At 34.6% G+C, this 17,805-nt stretch overlaps 2 protein-coding genes and 1 long non-coding RNA gene across 12 annotated transcripts in view; 1 reads left to right on the top strand and 2 right to left on the bottom strand.

Annotated features, from left to right (window-relative positions):
* LOC101202994 (tubulin-folding cofactor E) overlaps positions 1-12,038 on the top strand; it is a 31,666-nt gene extending 19,628 nt beyond the window's left edge. For 9 of the 10 annotated variants that reach the window (XM_011661891.2, XM_031880203.1, XM_031880200.1 and 6 more), the window contains 10 exons: positions 4,105-4,214; positions 4,315-4,454; positions 4,543-4,604; positions 4,805-4,912; positions 4,995-5,029; positions 10,885-10,950; positions 11,140-11,231; positions 11,321-11,397; positions 11,480-11,557; positions 11,661-12,038. In XM_011661891.2, the coding sequence (XP_011660193.1) occupies positions 4,105-4,214; positions 4,315-4,454; positions 4,543-4,604; positions 4,805-4,912; positions 4,995-5,029; positions 10,885-10,950; positions 11,140-11,231; positions 11,321-11,397; positions 11,480-11,557; positions 11,661-11,759 (867 nt within the window). In that variant the 3' untranslated portion in view covers positions 11,760-12,038. Of the gene's footprint in view, positions 1-4,104; positions 4,215-4,314; positions 4,455-4,542; positions 4,605-4,804; positions 4,913-4,994; positions 5,030-10,884; positions 10,951-11,139; positions 11,236-11,320; positions 11,398-11,479; positions 11,558-11,660 lie in introns of all 10 variants that reach the window. The other variant, XR_004214068.1, reaches the window with a different exon arrangement.
* On the bottom strand, positions 9,122-10,899 carry LOC116401732. The gene is made up of 2 exons (XR_004214069.1): positions 10,110-10,899; positions 9,122-9,956 (listed from the first exon to the last, which is right to left on the bottom strand). It is a non-coding gene; the product is annotated as an uncharacterized LOC116401732 (long non-coding RNA).
* A 2,617-nt stretch (positions 12,039-14,655) lies between the features above and the next one.
* On the bottom strand, positions 14,656-17,317 carry LOC101223027 (pentatricopeptide repeat-containing protein At4g04370). The gene has a single exon (XM_004139104.3). It carries the CDS (start codon positions 17,105-17,107, stop codon positions 14,876-14,878), a length of 2,232 nt encoding a protein of 743 aa, XP_004139152.1. The 5' UTR covers positions 17,108-17,317; the 3' UTR covers positions 14,656-14,875.
* Positions 17,318-17,805: the final 488 nt, after the last annotated feature.

Raw genomic sequence — 17,805 nt, 5'->3', positions numbered from 1 at the left:
GGAGATGAATTGATCTTCAGAACAGAGAATAGAGGACTCAGTTTCATTCAATACAATACTAGCTCTGTCGTATATTACTGATTTTATCCCTTACTTAAATGGGATCAGTTCTATTGGTTTTGTTCAATTAAGGTCGTACAGTTGTATCCTTGAGTTCTAAAATACAATATCGATTTTGTTAAGATGATGAAGCAGAGAGAAGATATCATGATAGAACACCAGATATGTGTTCTATATTTTCATTAAACAGCCAAACTTTTACGAAGTATCCACACTTAAACAGTCTTCAAAACACACTTAAACACAAACATCAACACAGAAATTAACAAACCAGAACCAAAATTCAAAACAAACAGACAATTACCCAGTTTGAAATAAAACATCCAAACATAAAAGAGGCTTTTGCAAAAATAGCAAAAAAAATTATGATAATAGAGTCCATATCACAACATTTTCTAAATTTGCTAAAATTTGCAAAAGTAGCAAATTTAAAAATGATGACCCTCTGATGGCCCTATGATTACCGTTTGATATCACTAATTTTGTCATATTCACAATATGCAAAAAATTGGTGCCATGAGTTGTTTTTTTTAAATGTTTTTGTCATTTGATGCAATTTTCTAACATAAAAAGTAAATCACGATAAAGGAAATAACCTTCTAAGATTTTAGTAACTGAACAACATTCATGCTCTCCAGGAACTACAGCCCTCCACTCCCAGAAACTGATTAACCACACCTTCCATCTCTCCCTTTTAACCTCCCCATGTAATGAAATGTGGTCCCCACTAAGGTGGTTTTCCACTTCCTCCACTTCCATCACCCTGTGCACATGCCATTCACTTTTTTTCGTTCTACTATATTGTATTACAATTGGTGGTCTATCATATAACTAAGACTTCTAATCTATACGGTTTCCCCAACTACGTAAATAGACCAGTAATTAGATACTTTTAGTAAGAAAAACTCTTCTGCAAGCATTTTTTTTAAAAAGGAAATATAGCTCTTGGCTGTTTTTTAAGCCAATATTTTTCGAAGGCTGTTGTAGTGGATCATGCGAGGTTGGATGGTTGCTTATGCTATTTTGGCCCTTTAAAGTTTTGCTCCTATTATTTTGGCCCTCTAAAGTTCTCAAATATTCTGGTTCTAGTCACTCACTCAAGATTTAAGGACTACTTAGGAGGCTTATCTTTTCAACAACAAGGTGCTTGGTTGTTTGCTAGCCCTTGGTGTTCTCCGCCGTCCATTTTGAAGTTGGCTGTTTGCTCTCCCTTGGTGCTCTCCCCCATCCATTTTGAAGTTTTTAGTCTGCAATCTTTAGCTGTTTTTGGGCTTCTTGTGGATTTTTTTTTGAGTTTTCTTTGTTCTTATTTTTCTACTGCTTTGCTCAGGGTTTTGTTTGTGTTGTCTTTGTTGTTCAATTTGTCTGTACTTTTTTTTGTGATCACTCTTTTCATTCTTAGTATAATTCTCATGTACTTTAAGCATTAATCTCTTATGTTAACACGTTTAACAAAGAGGCTCGTATCTGTTTCTAAAAAGAAGGTAATAGAACTCTTTATTGATATAAATAGCTCAAAATACAAGAGGAATATATAAAGAAGCTGAAAAGAGAGAACCTAAAGGTCAGAAGACGCATTTGGACATCTCAACTGGGTTGACATCTTTGAAGTGACCACATCACTTCCAAGAACAAACTACCAGAAATAAAGAAAACGTGCAATATCGTCTTAACCTTGAAACCTAAAGCGAACACAATTGCAACATAAGAGTGTAAAACAAACTGTAAAGCTTAGCTAAGGCTGGAAGAAACTCTCCAATTAATGACTGTCTTGCACCGGGTAATTTGTGAAAGCTTTTGAGATGGCACACCAATGAGAGGCGTTGAGAGGCTGCTTCGAATCAATCAGACCAAGAGGAAGCCTTTTCTTGGAAAATCAGCTGATTTCGTCCAAACCACGACTCAGAAAGGAGGGCTTTTACCGTGTTGAACCAAGGTAAGTTGGCTTGTTTTTCCATCTTTACTCCTAGCAGAATCTGCTGCACATTGTTTGGGAAGTCTCTATTCGACACCCAGTTCAAACCAGTAATCATAAATAATTCAGATTGGCATCTACTCGCATAGGGACATTTAAAAAATAGGTGAAATGGTAGCTTGAGTGAGACAAACAGTGAGATGGTAGCTTGTGCTGGATCCTTTCCGTGCTGTTCAAAGCTCCATAGATCATTAACTAAAACCAAGATATTCACTCTTCTTGGACACATGAATTTCCACAGCGCAATCTCAAAATCCTTCTCAATAGGTGATTGCCAAGGAAAAATGCTTAACAAGTGATTTATCCGTAAAAATCCCACTTGAATATAAGGACCAAATCATCTTATCCGGATTTTCTATCACCTGAAATCTTGAAATCGAACCAATTAAATTTTGGAGGTCAGCAAATTCATCATACTTAAGAGATCTTCGAAATAAGGGAGCCCACGACGAGCAAAACTGATCCCAATGATCAGCAACTGAGCCATTTTGAAGCTGGGCAATTCTATAGAGGTTTGGGAACCTTAGACTCGATTGGTGTGTTCTCTACCAAATTTAGTTTCCCACTCTTCACGAAAAACAAAAGTAGATTGAAAGCTCCATTGATTAATTTCATTTGGGAGTTTAAAGTTCCAAAAGCAGTAATTTTTTCTTTGGATAGTTGGCTATAGAAGATTAAACACGCCTAATAGAATGCATAGATAATCACCAAGTTGGGTCCTCTCCTCTGGTGTGCTCTTTGTATCTAAGGAATGAGGAGTCCATGGAGCATCTCCTACTTCATTCTCCTTTCCTGACTATGGTGTGTATTTGGCTCTTAGAATAGGCGATTGGATTTTTGCGTTTGTTTTGTTTTGGTCGTTTTTTCCTTGTATTGGCCGAGGTCGTCTTTGGGCATTTTGTCTGGTTGTTTGTCTTTACCTTTTGCTCTTTGTATGATTCTCTTGTACTTTGAACTTTAGTCTCATTTTCCTTTATTAATACAGAAGCTTGTCTCCGTTTCAAAAAAAAAAAAAATAGGCGATTGGATGATTGAATGTTCGTGGGGCATTACCCTTTTGAGAAATAACTAAAATTTTGTGGTGTTCCAAAACTAGAGCCCTTTTTTGTCTCACCAGAAAAAAAGAAACCAGCAGATCTTTGAAGATAAGTTAGTTATAAATGTTTTTTTGGGGTAAACGGTGGTGTTCAAATCATAAGTTCTTTTGTAACGATAGTTTTATGATATACTCTGATTGGAAAACTTTTCTTGTTACTCTTGGGGGACTTTTCTTCCCTAGCACTTAGATGTTCTTTTGATTAATTGAAGTTCTTGTTTCCTATCAAAAAGAAGGGGAGGGAAAAAATTGAAATGATGTTGTAGTCTTTCAAGTAATACTTGTGAGTTGCAAGTCTTACTTGGTCATGTTAACACCGTTGATAGGCTTGTTAAGAGGACTCTGCTTGTTGGGCCGTTTGGTTGCTTGCTTTGTCAGGAGGCGGAGGGACACCTTGATCATCTCTTTTGGGATTGCTAGTACATGTGTCCTGTGCGAAGCTCTTTTCTGTAGGAGTTTGGCCTTAACTTTGTTGGTCGAAGGAGTGCCCGTGCTACGTCAAGGAGCTCCTCCTCCATCCGCCCTTCAGAGAGAAAGGGTGCTTTTTGTGGCTCGTAGAGGTGTGTGTCGTGATTGGGAGGAGAGGAATGATTGGGTTTTTCGTGGTAAGGAAAGGGACCAAAGGGAGGTTTGGGATTTGATTAGATTTCATTTGTTCCTTCGGGCCTCAATTTTGAGGAACTTTTGTAATTATTCCGTAGGTTACATTTTGATTAGTTGGACCTCCTTTCTTTAGGCGAGCTGTTTTGGTGGGCTGGTTTTTTTTATTCCTTTGTATTCTTTCATTCTTTCTCAATGAAATAAGTTGTTTCTATAAAAAAAACGCTCGTGAGTTGTAGAAATGAATTAAACAATGGAAGGATTTATAAAGTCAATTACTCCAATTAATTTGTTCATTATTGTTTGTCACTTTCTTGTGCGCATCTATGCTACTCCTTGTAAACTTTTGTTTCTGTTGTGATCTCATTTTCAGCCTGAATCGTCTTCTATGGTTGAAGGATTTAATCTTCTGCGGCTTTTAAATCTGGAAAATAACTGTATAGCTGAGTGGAACGAAATATTGAAACTTGGTCAATTAAAAAGGTATTGTTTTTATTATTTTGGTCTTTTATTGATTCAACTTGGAGGTTGATGAACACTGGTTTGTTGCATATTTCTTTGGATCGTTTGACTATGCTATCAGCTTGGAGCAGATTCAGTTAAATAACAACAAATTGAGCCATATATTTTATCCCAACTTGAATGAGTTGCACGAGTTATTTGGAGATGTTGAATCACAAGGAGATTGTTTTCCATTTCAAAATTTGCGATGCCTCTTTCTCGGTTGAGTATCAAGGTTCTTTAACAATTGATGTCCCCGTGGAGATTGTTTTAATTAGCTCTCTAACTTGTGTTTCTTTATGTACTTCAGGAGGCAACAACATTGATCATTTGGCTTCTATTGATGTCTTAAACTCATTCCCTAATTTGATTGTAAGATTTTATTGAAGATGGTTTTGACTTGTGAATACTTCATATGTTATAACAAACAATACAAGAGATAGTTGTTATAGTTGAGTTAAAAAAAACAATAACATTGGAAGACACATTATAGATTCTACATTGCAGCATCGTGCTCTTTTTCACTCACTTCTATCAATTCTTATATTTTATTTATTTCTTTTTCCTTCAAGGACATCAGGCTTTCAGAGAATCCGATAGCTGATCCCATGAGGGGTGGGATTCCCAGATATGTTTTAGTTGCACGATTGTCCAAAATTCAAGTTATAAATGGGAGTGAGGTTGTTTGGAAGCATTTGAAGCCCTTTTCTTTTTGCATCATTACATTATCGTTAACCGAAAAACTTTTATCTCATATATTAGGTAACTCCTCGTGAAAGAAGGGACTCTGAAATACGGTATGGAAAACAATATTTTGAGTTCTTGTCTATTTCTTTATTTTGTTTGCATTAGTAATTTCTTCTCCTTCTTTGTAATTTTCTTTTTGATAAGAAACAAGCATTTCATTGATAAAAATGAAATGAGAGGAAACCCCAAGCAGCTTAAGGTGATTACAAAAAAAGCCGTGGACAAAACAATGTCAAAAAGAGAATTAAAAGATGAAAAAGATTCTTGAAATAGATGCCTATTAGGATAAGCACGAAAATTAAAGCTTCTATAAAGACGGATACCCCTAATACATCAAAACTCATTGCCCACGGATAAAGAAAAACTGTTTCAACATCAAAAACAACAAAAACTAGAGCAAACATATAATAACGGATTCTAAATTGTACCCAAGCATCGCCCATTGGTTCTATTCCCGATTCATAACTCGAAAGTTTCTCTGGCTCTTTGCTAAGAGGGGCTAAAACTCCAGAAATTAGAAATGCCAAAATAGGAATAACACTTGATATTATTAGAAATACCCAGAAAATATCATATTCGTAAAGCAGAAACATAAACGTACTCCTATCAATGTGGAAAATATACCGGATTAGTCGATCGGTACATGTCTCGTTTGAAGATTCATCCACTAGAATCCTATTTATATAATATCTATTATATCCATAATAAATATATATTAAATATTATATATTTATATAGAGAGGATACATATAGTAGGAATTTCCATTTAGGAACTTTTAGTGATTGAAGAAGGAAAGAGAAGACGACTACTTTAGTTTTGTGCTTTACTAGATAAGGTATACCAAGAGAAAAGCCTATTTGAGAATGTTTACAATGAAAGTTACCAAAGATCTTCGTTTCTCAAACTCTAGCTTGTCCACAAATCAAATACAGTAAGTCGTTCCTAGATCCATGTGATTTACTAGTGCATTCGATTTGCATTGGGTTATGGTGGAGTTTTTAACCGGTTTCATGTATTGAAATAGATGCCTATTACGTTCGCTCCATAAAGTTCAAAAGAAAGCCCGAAGAACAGCCAGGCAAATAACCTTCTTGCAACCAAGTGGCCCACCATAAGAGAGTTAAGGATATCTGAAATATCATTGGACAAAGCAGTAGACCTACCAAAAGCCTCCAAAATGAGATCCCAAAATTGTCGAGCAAAAGGACAATGAATAAAAAGATGAACAGGGGATTTTGCATTAGCACAACACATAATACACCAAGGAGAAAGTGACATATAAGGCCTACGACGCTAGAGGTTATCAGCCATGTTTATAGCTTTATAACTAAGCTCTCAAAGAAAAATTTTAATTTTCTTCGGGAAGTGATTCATTCAAATGATAGAATAAAAATCCCTTTTAGAGGGCTCGAGAGCACTTGTCAAGTCATTAATCATAGATTTCCCTGTAAACGTAGATGAGGAGTCAATAGTCCATCTCCAAGAATCATGCACCATACGAAATCTGATAGAAGACAAAATAATAGACAAAGATACCCATATTTGCATTTCATGTCTTCACGTTCAGTAAAATTACATTGAAAATACAAGTCCAAAGTCTCAGAATCAGTGAGCCAAGCTTCAACAACAAAAATATCAGGAGGACAAGAGAGAGCATGCCACAATCATGTCAGCCATCTTTCCAAAAAAAGGTAGTGTCACCAGTACCAAGGCAATGTTGAGTTTGAGAAAAAACAAGGTCAGTCGTATGGCAGATGGAATTGTTTCTTAGCAAAGAAAGCTGTGCTACTTCATGACTTCTTGTATCCTCGATGACCATTTGAATGTAATCTTCCGTGAGAGTACTAAGAGGCATATATTTGGTAACATTAGCCGGATATTAGCAAGGGGTTTGGTGGTAATTAGCTAGGGAGTCTATATTATAAATAGAGAGTTAGGGTGTGGGAAAGGAGGACAAATTTTTGGTGAGTCACTTTATCGTGGGTGAGAGAGAGCCTTTTGAAAAACTAGTAATCTCTTCTTTAATATTGGAATATAGTTTGATGTGTATTTTTTTATTCGGGTAGCTATCGTACTTTCTTTTGGAGCTTGGAACCTACAAAAACTAGTTATTTGATAAAATGAAAGGAAATGGGGAAATGGAAGAGCCCTTCCTTTTTAGAAGGGGAAGGTTACCCCAAACCAGTACCTCGGTTCTTCATGTTAATGAAAGCAAACTCTGCTTATGCAAGCTACAAATCCCACTGTTCAGGTCTCAGTCCACTTAAGCAACAAATGAGATTCCCTAATGTTCTATTTTGTAACTTCCGTTTTGCCATTGGTTTGGGGATGTGAGGTAGTGCTAAACTTCAAAGTTGTATCAAACTTCTTCCATAGGATGCACCAAAAATGGCCGAGGAACTTCACCTCCCAGTTAAATACAATTGATTTTGGCACTTGGTGAAGACGAACCACCTCTCTAAATAAGAGATTTGCTATATAGACAACATCATTAGTTTTCTTTCACGCTAAATAATGAGCTATTTTGCTGAAACAGTCTACTATTACCATCACTACATCATACCCCTTCTGTGTTTTAGGTAGGCCAAGCACAAAATCAGCTGCCCCAAATGGTTGTAGGAATAGGCAAAGGTGTGTATAAGGCAGCATTTGTTCAAGTTCCTCTAGCTCTTTGGCAAATAGCATATCTCTTAGCAAAGTTGCAAGTGTCTTTTCGGATTAGTGGCCAATAGACTGTCGTAGCAACCAATCCATATGTCTTATCTTGGTCAAAACGGCCCGCAAAACCTCTTAAGCAAGCTTCTTTTGTCAATGCTTCTTGAAGAGATGTATGTGTTATGCATAAGAGTTTATTTTTGAAAAGAAAACCATCTACAATATTGAAATCTCTGGAGTTGACATGATTGGTTCACTTGTGCAAAATCTTCTCGAAGTGTATGTCAACTTCATATAATTTTGGGAGGTGATTGAAAGCCACTACTTTGGTGGATAAGACTGTAAGGTGTTTTTTTTGTGCTTTAAGCATCTGCCACCTTTTTTTTGCCAGCTTGATGTTTGATAACAAAAATCGAAGTGTTGAATGGATGAGATCCATCTAGCATGCATCCGACTAATATTCTTTTTTGATTGAAGATATTTCAAAGAGAAATGGTCGGTAAACAGCAAGAATTCTTTTGAAAGTAGCAATGTTCCCACTGTTTTAAGGCTCTGGCTAGAGCATACTACTCTTGCTCATAAGTGCTCCATGCTTGCTGTGAACTACTTAGCTTATTACTGAAAAATTCAATAGTATATCCTTGTTGAGCCAGAACTCCACCAATGCCAAGTCCACAAACTGCAACCTCAAATGGAGCTGAAAATCCGGTAGCTTCAAAACAAAACTACTACTGAGCTTCTCCTTAATACTCTAAAAACTTTTTTGTTGTTTCTGCCCGAAAATAATCTTCCTTTCTACAAACAATTCCTTTCTACAATCAGTCATGGGTGCTGCAATTGAGCTGAAGTTTTTAATAAACTTTCGGGAGAAAAGTGCCAAGCCAAGGAAAGCTTGTATGCTAAGAAAAGCACAAACACTAACACACGACATGGATACGACACGATACCGACACGACGATTTTAAACAAAGTAGGACACGACAATTTAAAAAAAAATAGGACACTACACATTAGGGACATGTAGATTTCTTGTTACAAAAATAAATATATATGATGCATCTATTGTGAAATAATACTTTTATAAACATCAAAATAACAACCATACAATTAATTTTGGTCAGACTAATAGGTAATACTAGTTTTAAAATTAAATAACGGTATAGAAAGGGAAAGACTTAAAATTGAAAAATAATAGAAGAGAATGAAAAAAATAAAAACAAAAATAGATTTTACAAAATGAAAAAAAACAGAAGAGAGAAAATAAATAAAAACAGAAATGGATGATAAAAGGAAAAAAATTGAAAACAAAAGAAGAAAAAACAGAAAAAGGGGAATGATGTAATAGGAATAGGGATATTACGGTAAAATTCTTGATCTATTAGGATTAGGATTAGTTTCTTTTATTAATTAGGATTAGGATTAGTTTCTTTTATTAATTAGGATTAGGATTAGTTTCTTTTATTAATTAGGATTAGGATTAGGATTAGTTTGCCATAAATAGAGTACTTGTATTCTTGTATTCACAACTTTTAAATATTAATATAATTCTCTTATTTGAGTTACATCAAATTGGTATGAAAGCAGCTGTTTGGGCCAACGTTGATTGCTACCAGTGGAAGATCGGGAAACACTTTATGACACCGATCACAAGAGGGAGCTTTGTGAGTTGTGCTCGTTGCTGAACAACACACATCTAATAGGGGGAACCCTTAAAATTCTATAAGAAAAAAACAAAGATATATCAAAATTTTGGAAGAATGGACTATTATCGATCAAGGAAGACAACGAAGAAAAAATGTAGCATTTCGTATAGGCAAGAAAGTCAAATTTCCTCCCGAAAGCAGCATTGGAATTCTGACTCAAGTGATTTAGAAGGATTTCAACATAATAATTACACCCATGCTCGATTTTCTCAAAGAACCCATTATTATCCACACTTAAATTTGACTATAGTGATTCTAGCGATTCCGGTGAAGATTCTAATGCAGTTTGGAGCAGCATAACAAGGATGGACAAATTAAATACAACGGTGACAAAAATATCAAGACATGATGAACCTTCCTCAACGAGGAGAGGAAAACATAAGAGATGAACGAAAAATACCTGCCCAAATAGTGACAGAAAGAAGTTTTTCATTTGAAAGAGAAAGCGATAGACCAATTCGAGCAGGAAGGCGATATTTTCGTAAATATTATGAGCAAGTCCAAGAAGAAAGACAAGAAGATAAAGTCCACATACCTTCATTAAGTGGCAATTCAGACTTAGAAACTTTCCTCGATTGGATAAAGAATGTTGAGAACTTTTTTGATTATATGAATACACCTGTCAACAAAAGGTAAAATTAATTGTCTTCAAGTTTGAAATCAAGGGCGTTGGTTTGGTGGAATCAAATTCAGTTGAATAGAAGGTTGATGGGCAAAAGGCCAATAAGAAATTGGCAACAAATTTTGAAGATAATGAAAATTAGATTCTTACCACCAGATTATGAACAAATTCTTTTTCAACAAAATCAGAAAAATATGCGAAAGAATCAAACTGTGGCTGGCTTTACTGAGAATAGAATAAATGCTGCAAAAACAGAGGAAAACCACATGAAAAAACTTTTCAACGATTATCCACAAAGAAATATAGAGGCTAGAAAGCAATCTCAAATTGACAGTGCGCCAGGGACAAAAATGAAGAAGATGAGCTGAGTGAAAAAGGTAAAATGTGCGAAGAAGAGCTCACTTTAGAAGAAGAAAAAAACTAAAGAAAATGAAAATGAAGCTATTCTCAAAATGGCTAGGGCGCAACCAAATTTAGAGGGAAAAATGGGAAACCTACACAAAACTACATTTGGGTACTTAGGCGAAATTGCCGACCAGGCAAAGGTGACTGAAAATAAACACCCGACAAAAAAAGAAGAAAATTGCTTGGCTGACGAAGGAAATAATTGGAAGACAACTGGCATTCCATTCACAATCGTTCACAATTGGCTGTCTTCTCTCAACCAGTCGTCTAGTTTTTGTTTGGTGTTTCTTTAGCAACCTTAATCTTTCTATTGCGTGTAAATATTACATGTTTAGTGCTATTAGAATTGGTTTGTAACGTTTTTCCATTTTCAAGACAATTGTGGTGCGATGGTCATGTGAGCCAGTGTGTTTGGCAGTGGTGAAAGGGAAACTAGTAGTTTTATTGCGAGTTGCAAAAACCCTTGGTTATTTTCTTCAAGAATGCTTTAGATAGAAATTAACCGTCATCGTTCTTGCAGCTACGTACGCATGGTTATGTCAAATCTGGATGGCAATCACGAGGAAACGTTGAGGCTACATCCTAGGTAACTTCATTTGAATAAAACTAAGTCATGGGTGGTAATGATGTCTTATCGATGCTTACGAGATGTGAGGCATCTTTTCTCATTTTGAATAACAAAAACAAAAACACGATAGTGCACAAACTTACCTCATGTTGCATCCCCCGTTATTTCTTTGTTAATGTTGTTGATGCTGATATATTTATGCATCAGATTTGAAGAGCTTAAGAGTTTTTATGGGATTGAAGATAATAGTGCATCAGTCGGACCAGCCGGACCTCAGAAGCTGTCTTCTGGTCTCATTTGTATGTGTAAATCCTGAAATTTGACATATGGGACATTTTAAAACCATTACTTATTCTCATTGAATTATTTGTGTGATAAATTTCTCCAGCAATCACTTTAAAGTGTGTGGGAGCATCAATTGGTGAGAAGCCACCAGTGACAAAGAAACTGCCACCCACTACATCAGTTACTGTCCTTGCTTTTAACGTAGTATTTTGTTGCTTCATGTTGCTAGTTTCACCTCTAAATAATGACGTGTGATCTTTAGGTTGGCAAGTTAAAGATGCTTTGTGAAAGCTTTTTCAAACTAAAATCTATCAAGCTAAAGTTGTATCTTCAAGAAGAGGTTTGAACACATAATTTCTTACAGAAACCATAAATTTATATCCATCGCCTTCTAATGACGTCCTATTGTCATTAATCTGCAACTGAGCATGCCTCATTCTCAGGATTCTCCCATGCCGATATTGCTTGAGGATGATATGACATCCCTGATGGATCTTGGCGTTGGGAATGAATCTAATATTCTTGTGGATGAAGAGAGTTAAAGGAAGTAAACCAAAAGGTTCTTCGATTATTAGTGCATTTTTTTTATTCTTAAATTTTCTGTATTACCATGATTCACCCTGCCGAGGCTTGAAAGATGCTATCAAGTTTCATTGTTGCTCTTGTACCCTCGATTATTGTCGCAAGTTTTTATATTAAGTTTGCACCCATTTTATTTTTTTGAATATCATATTCTATAAACTGAAAACAGGATATCAAAGACTTGTTTGACCAATATTGACATCTAAAATAAAATCAATTGTTAGAATAGATGGTAACAATGCTGAAATGCTTTGTTTATTTGAAATGCCGTTGAATTTTCTAAGTATATATATGTCTATATATTTATATTTTCTTAGTACAACAATTGTGGGATGAGAGGATCAATCTCTCGTGTCATGAAAAGTAATGTCATTTATTACAATTTAGAAGATTGGCAAGTGCTGGGTTTGACTTTTCACAATTCTATCACCTGATTTCTACAAGACATTTGGCCATCATTTCTTCAACAATTAACCCCTTCAGCTATGATAATGTCATTTCTCCGATTACAATTCTAAGAAAGTTCTTAGAACTGTTATGTCAATTGAGATATCAATTTACGTATGTTTTTCATTTTCAATTATAACCCATTCTTACATATGATTAACTAAATGTACGATTTAAAATATATTTTTTTAAAACCTATCATCAATTTCTGTGCAACAAAAGAAATTTTAGAAAGGTTAGAACATTATTTTGATCTAAAATTTTAGTTAATGTACATCAATTAATTTTCTATTGGTTAGGTAGTAATAAAAGTCTATGAAGATTTAATTTTAGTTAATGAAAGAAAAGTCAAGCATGAATGTAAATGTAAATTAAATGTAAATTTTCACATTTCTTAATTTTTAGGGTAATTGTAATTCTTATTGTATGAATAACAATTAAGGATATAGCAACATTTAAATTTTTTTATAAATATAACAAAACTATTACTGATAAATTTGTATTGATAATAGACTCGTGTGGTCTATCAGTAAAAAATCAATGTTTACAACATGGTTTATCGGTGATAGACATCTATCATTGATAGAATTTGATAAATTTTGTTACATTTTCAATTTTTTAAAAATATTGTTATATATTTAATTATTTTGAATCTAATTAATAAATTTGCAACTAATTCTAATTTTTATTTGATTGGGTCAAGTGGAAATAGTGTCTTTTATGTTTAACTTGTTAGAAAAAATTGACTTTTAGCGCTAATTTTGGACAAAAACGCTGACGTGGTGGATTGGAGAAAAAAATTGACATTCGAAATCTTCTTTTCATATTTACGAGTGGTGGGAGAAAATATATTTATTTGTTGAGATTTTATTGCTTTGTTTAATAGAAGAGAAAATGCATTACGAGTTGAGGGACGTGTCCTTATATAGATAAATGAATCCTGCATTGAGATATCATACATCCATATAGGTTTCTACATGTGTCGACAATAATTTACAAAGTGAAAAGATACGAAGAGTGGCTGACAAGATAGGACCCCTGCCTGACATCTTATCTGTTTGGAATCTTTCTTTTTGAAAAGATAAGATTATAATGAAATTTGGATGTGATAGGATCTCCACTTATCCTTATCTTTCGTAATCGAAAAAAACTACTAAAACAACCAGTTTACTAAAATGCAAACCAAAAAGTAAAGGTACAAATAGACAAAATTCAAAAGTAAAGAAACGCAGAAAATTGTCCTCAAGTCTCTCTCGATAATTTCTTCTTAATGGTGATGATGTTACCCAACTTCGTCTAAATGGCTTGGATTGGATTTCCATACGTCGATAATATTGATTTCGTAAATTCTCTGAGACTGAATACATCTATGGACTTACTCTCAGCTTTCCTACCATGAAGTATCCAAACATCCTAATCCCCTTGAATTTACTAGATCAACTAAACGTGGTAGGTCTTTCTATCTGGAATCAATGCTTGTGAACGACGTTGGTTTGTGAATGGTCATTCTACATCAATCGCTTGCTATCTCCATCACATCCCCCTTAATCGACGATAGCATCTTGCATATTCGATATACTGAACAACTATTTACAAAGACACAAAATTAAAAGCTTATTTATGTACTTTTGTTAACAACTTATTCTTCATTCCCGTTGGGAATCCAAATAGATATGTAATATAAAAATTGAATCCAAATAGATATGTAATATAAAAATTGAATCCAAATAGATATGTAATATCAAAATTGAAGTATGGATCATTTTTCAAAATTAATATCATTTGTCTGTTGCCACCACAACTTCAAATCCATAGAAGAAGGGAGAAATAATACAATAAAACTAAAGCTAAATGGATATATAGGAAAGCATAGGATACCAATTTCTCCTAATGAAAGTCGTTTTTATAAAAAAAATAAAAATTTTGGTATACATCCAAAAATTCAAAAACCTTAGCTTCATTTATCATTTAGGATGAAAATCATCACAATTATGATTAGAGAAGTAGCATAATTATATGCATGAAGCAACAATACTGGATTTTCAATATTTATTAATAATAAGTAATGACAAAAATGGGTCTTTATAAATTAACAAAGTAAAGCTGGATTTTTAATTATTTTTTTATTATGTAATAACAAAATAAGATTGACCCATGCATGGGTGTTTACTTTTCTTTTACCTTTAACCTCAAATTAATTAATTAAATGTTTTGATGATAATAAATCTGATTATATCTATTAACAATTCTAGTTTTTTTTTGGTGAGTTGTTAAAATCCGAGTTCAAATGAAAAAGTTATAACCCAAACAAACTTAACTCGAAAGTACTCAAGATAGTGACGTGGCGGTCAAATAATGAAATTGGATTAGACTAGTGAGTGAAATGTGAACCGAATTTAAAAATGCATCTGAGCTAAGAATTCAAGCCTTCTCATTTCTTACTTCTTTCTTGAGACATAGAGATGGTAAAGAAATAAATTCACTTTTTATTCCCTGTTGGATAAACATAAAATGCACTAGAAAACCATGGTAAGTAGTACACAACCAATACCATTTCCAAACACATTCTTCTGGTAGCTCATGCAATTCTATGTATTTTATTTTAACGAAAGGGAGGAGAAACTGCATCTCATGAATATTCAACAAAATCCTCACAAATCTCATTTTTAACATACAAATTTCTGATATTCTTGCTCAAAGCTTTCACTGTCAAGATTATTTTTTCAATCTTAGGATGTGAATTGTGAGATGCAAAAAATGTAAAAGTGGTTCCATGAACTTCAATAGAACTCCATCCTGGATACTTTTTCAGACCAAGAGATCTCATTTGAGTCCATGCCTTCTCCACTCCATCCCATCTACTCATGGATGCATAACTATTGGCAAGTTGCACAAAGTTTCCAGGATCCACAGGCTTTAATTCAAACATATCTCTAGCAATAACCTTTCCAAGTTCGACCCTACCATTCACCCGACAAGCATCAAGGAGCATGCCTAAAACAACTATTGAGGGTTCTTTAAACATCATTTTATAGAAGCTATATGCCTCATCAACCTTTCCAGCTCGACTTAGAAGGTCGACGACGCAAGCTCGATGCTCAAGATTTGGTGACATTCTAAAATCTTTAGTCATTGACTCATATATGCTCAAACCTTTGCTAATAAGCCCACCATGACTACAAGCAGAAAGAACTGAAATGAAAATAACATGATTTGGTTCCATCCCTGTGCCAAGAAACTCTGAATATTTTCTCAAAGCGATTTCACCTTTTCCATTAAAACCATATCCAACAATAAGGGTGCTCCATGCTACAAGATCTCGTTGTAACATACAATCAAAACACTTCTGAGCATTCTCTAAATTTCCGCACTTGAAGTACATGTCAACTAGAGCTGTTTCAGTCATAATGCATGGAATAAGAGAACTTCTAAGAACAAAGTTGTGAATCCACTTTCCCTGGCAAAGTGCGCCAGCAGAACCACAAGCCTGAAGAAGTGAGGTCACTGTTATCGAGTCGGGCCTTAGAAAGCTCTTTCTCATTTCATTGAAGAAAAAGATACCTTTGCTTAAATAACCATTTTTAGCATGTCCAGCCACAATTGCATTCCAAGAAACTAAGTCCTTTTCAACCATCTTATTAAAAATTGAACAACTTTGCTGCAGCTTATTACACTTTGCATACATGGTGACAAGAGAATTTTGAGCAGGGATGTCTAGCATTATTCCTTGCCTTAATACGTAACCATGAATTGAGGCACCAATATCACAACAACCAAGTTGAGCACAGGCTGCAAGACCACTAGCTAAGGTAGCAGTACTCGGCTTGACATTTGATTCGATCATTTGATAAAAGACCCCCAATGCCTTGTCAGCACAATCGTTCTGAACAAGTCCTGATATCATTGCTGTCCACATGACCACGTCCTTTTCAGTAGTTGATTTGAAAACTTTATAGGCGGGATCCAAACATCTACATCTCAAGTATAAAACTACGAGTGCCGACTCTACATGTTGATCTATATTTAACCCATCTTTGAGCATCAGACCATGCACTAACTTACCAAGTCGAAGATCACCCTTTATAGCAGAAGCAGACAAAGCAGAGCAAAAAGTCTGCTTGTCAGGTTTGATATCTTCAATCTTCATTGCTTGTAGAAGCTGCAATATTTCTTCTGTGGCTCCAATTTTCGAATAGGCAGACAATAGTGAATTCCAAGAAACTATGTCTCTGCAATCAATTGACTGAAACAACCTTCTTGCATCAGCAATTCTGCCACATTTACCATACATATTCACCATGGAGTTCGATAAAGCTAAGTCTGACTCAAAACCATGTAAAATAATCAAACAATGCAAACAAAGAAGAAGGGGAAGCTTTGAAATACCAGGAAGCAGACTCAACAAGGTAACAGAAGTGGGCTGAATACCACTCTCCCGCATTTGTTTGAACATTGAGAAAGCAATATCGATGTCCCCTTCCCGTGAATAAGACCCAATTATGGTAGTCCAAGGAACAACATTTCTTTTGAGCATTGTATCAAACACCTTGCGACCAAGATGAATGCACCCGAATTTCGCATAAAAACTGATAAGCGAAGACCCAATATAGGAATCATGAGAGAGCCCATTAACGACGACAGATTGATGAAGTGAGAGGCCATGTGAAAATAAGTTCAAATTGGTACAAGCTTTGAAGAGGCTGGGAAAAGTGTAAGCATCTAATTGGGTGTGGGTTTTTTGCATAGAAATATATGTTTGCAAAACTTGATGGTGAGCACCTTGATAAGAAAGACGACTTACGAGGGAGTTAAATGATTTGGTGCAGCCATGGGCTATTGACTCATGGATAAATCCACTCATAACAGTCCAACAACGAAATGCAACCTTGTATGCCAAGTTCGCCAATCCCGACACCAACTATTACATAATTAAAGACCGATTGAGAAAGAAAATCCAATAGTTGTAACAGTAGTATCCGACGAGCTCACCACAATGCGTCTTCACGCCGGGATTCAACGCCTATCGAAGGAAAGCACTCATTATTTGTTTTAGGCTCAATAATACCACATATCTTTGTTAAAAGATTTAAGGCTACGTTATTAACGTCCCTAACCACAACTTTGTCACGTAAAAAATAACAACCCTAAAAAAAGTTTTTAAAATATTTTTTAACTTTTAGAAAAAGAAATTTAAAAATATACTTAAAGTTTGTTTTGGATGGAAACCATTTTTGTTTTAAAAGTACCGTTGAATTATGGTAAAATTTCATAAATTCTAACTTACATATTTTTTAAAAAAAATAGTACATCGATCCAATTTTTGTACCAAACTTTTAAACATCCAAAGTAAAAACAAAAATTTTAAGTTAGAAATATAATTTTAAATCCATATCGATATTTCTATCCATATTTTCACATTTTTATGCATTCAATTTGATATATCCATTACATCTTTAAAAAAAATTCATGAATTACAAAAGATAAACATAAAAATGACGCTAATATAGTATAATATATTGTAAATAATAGACTTGTTTATTTATTTGAAAATAATAAAAT

This window comes from Cucumis sativus, chromosome 1, assembly GCF_000004075.3.
Source record: "Cucumis sativus cultivar 9930 chromosome 1, Cucumber_9930_V3, whole genome shotgun sequence".
Lineage (NCBI taxonomy): Eukaryota > Viridiplantae > Streptophyta > Magnoliopsida > Cucurbitales > Cucurbitaceae > Cucumis > Cucumis sativus.
Note: the sequence above shows the minus strand (reverse complement) of the source record. Positions and strands in the feature narration are given on the sequence as shown.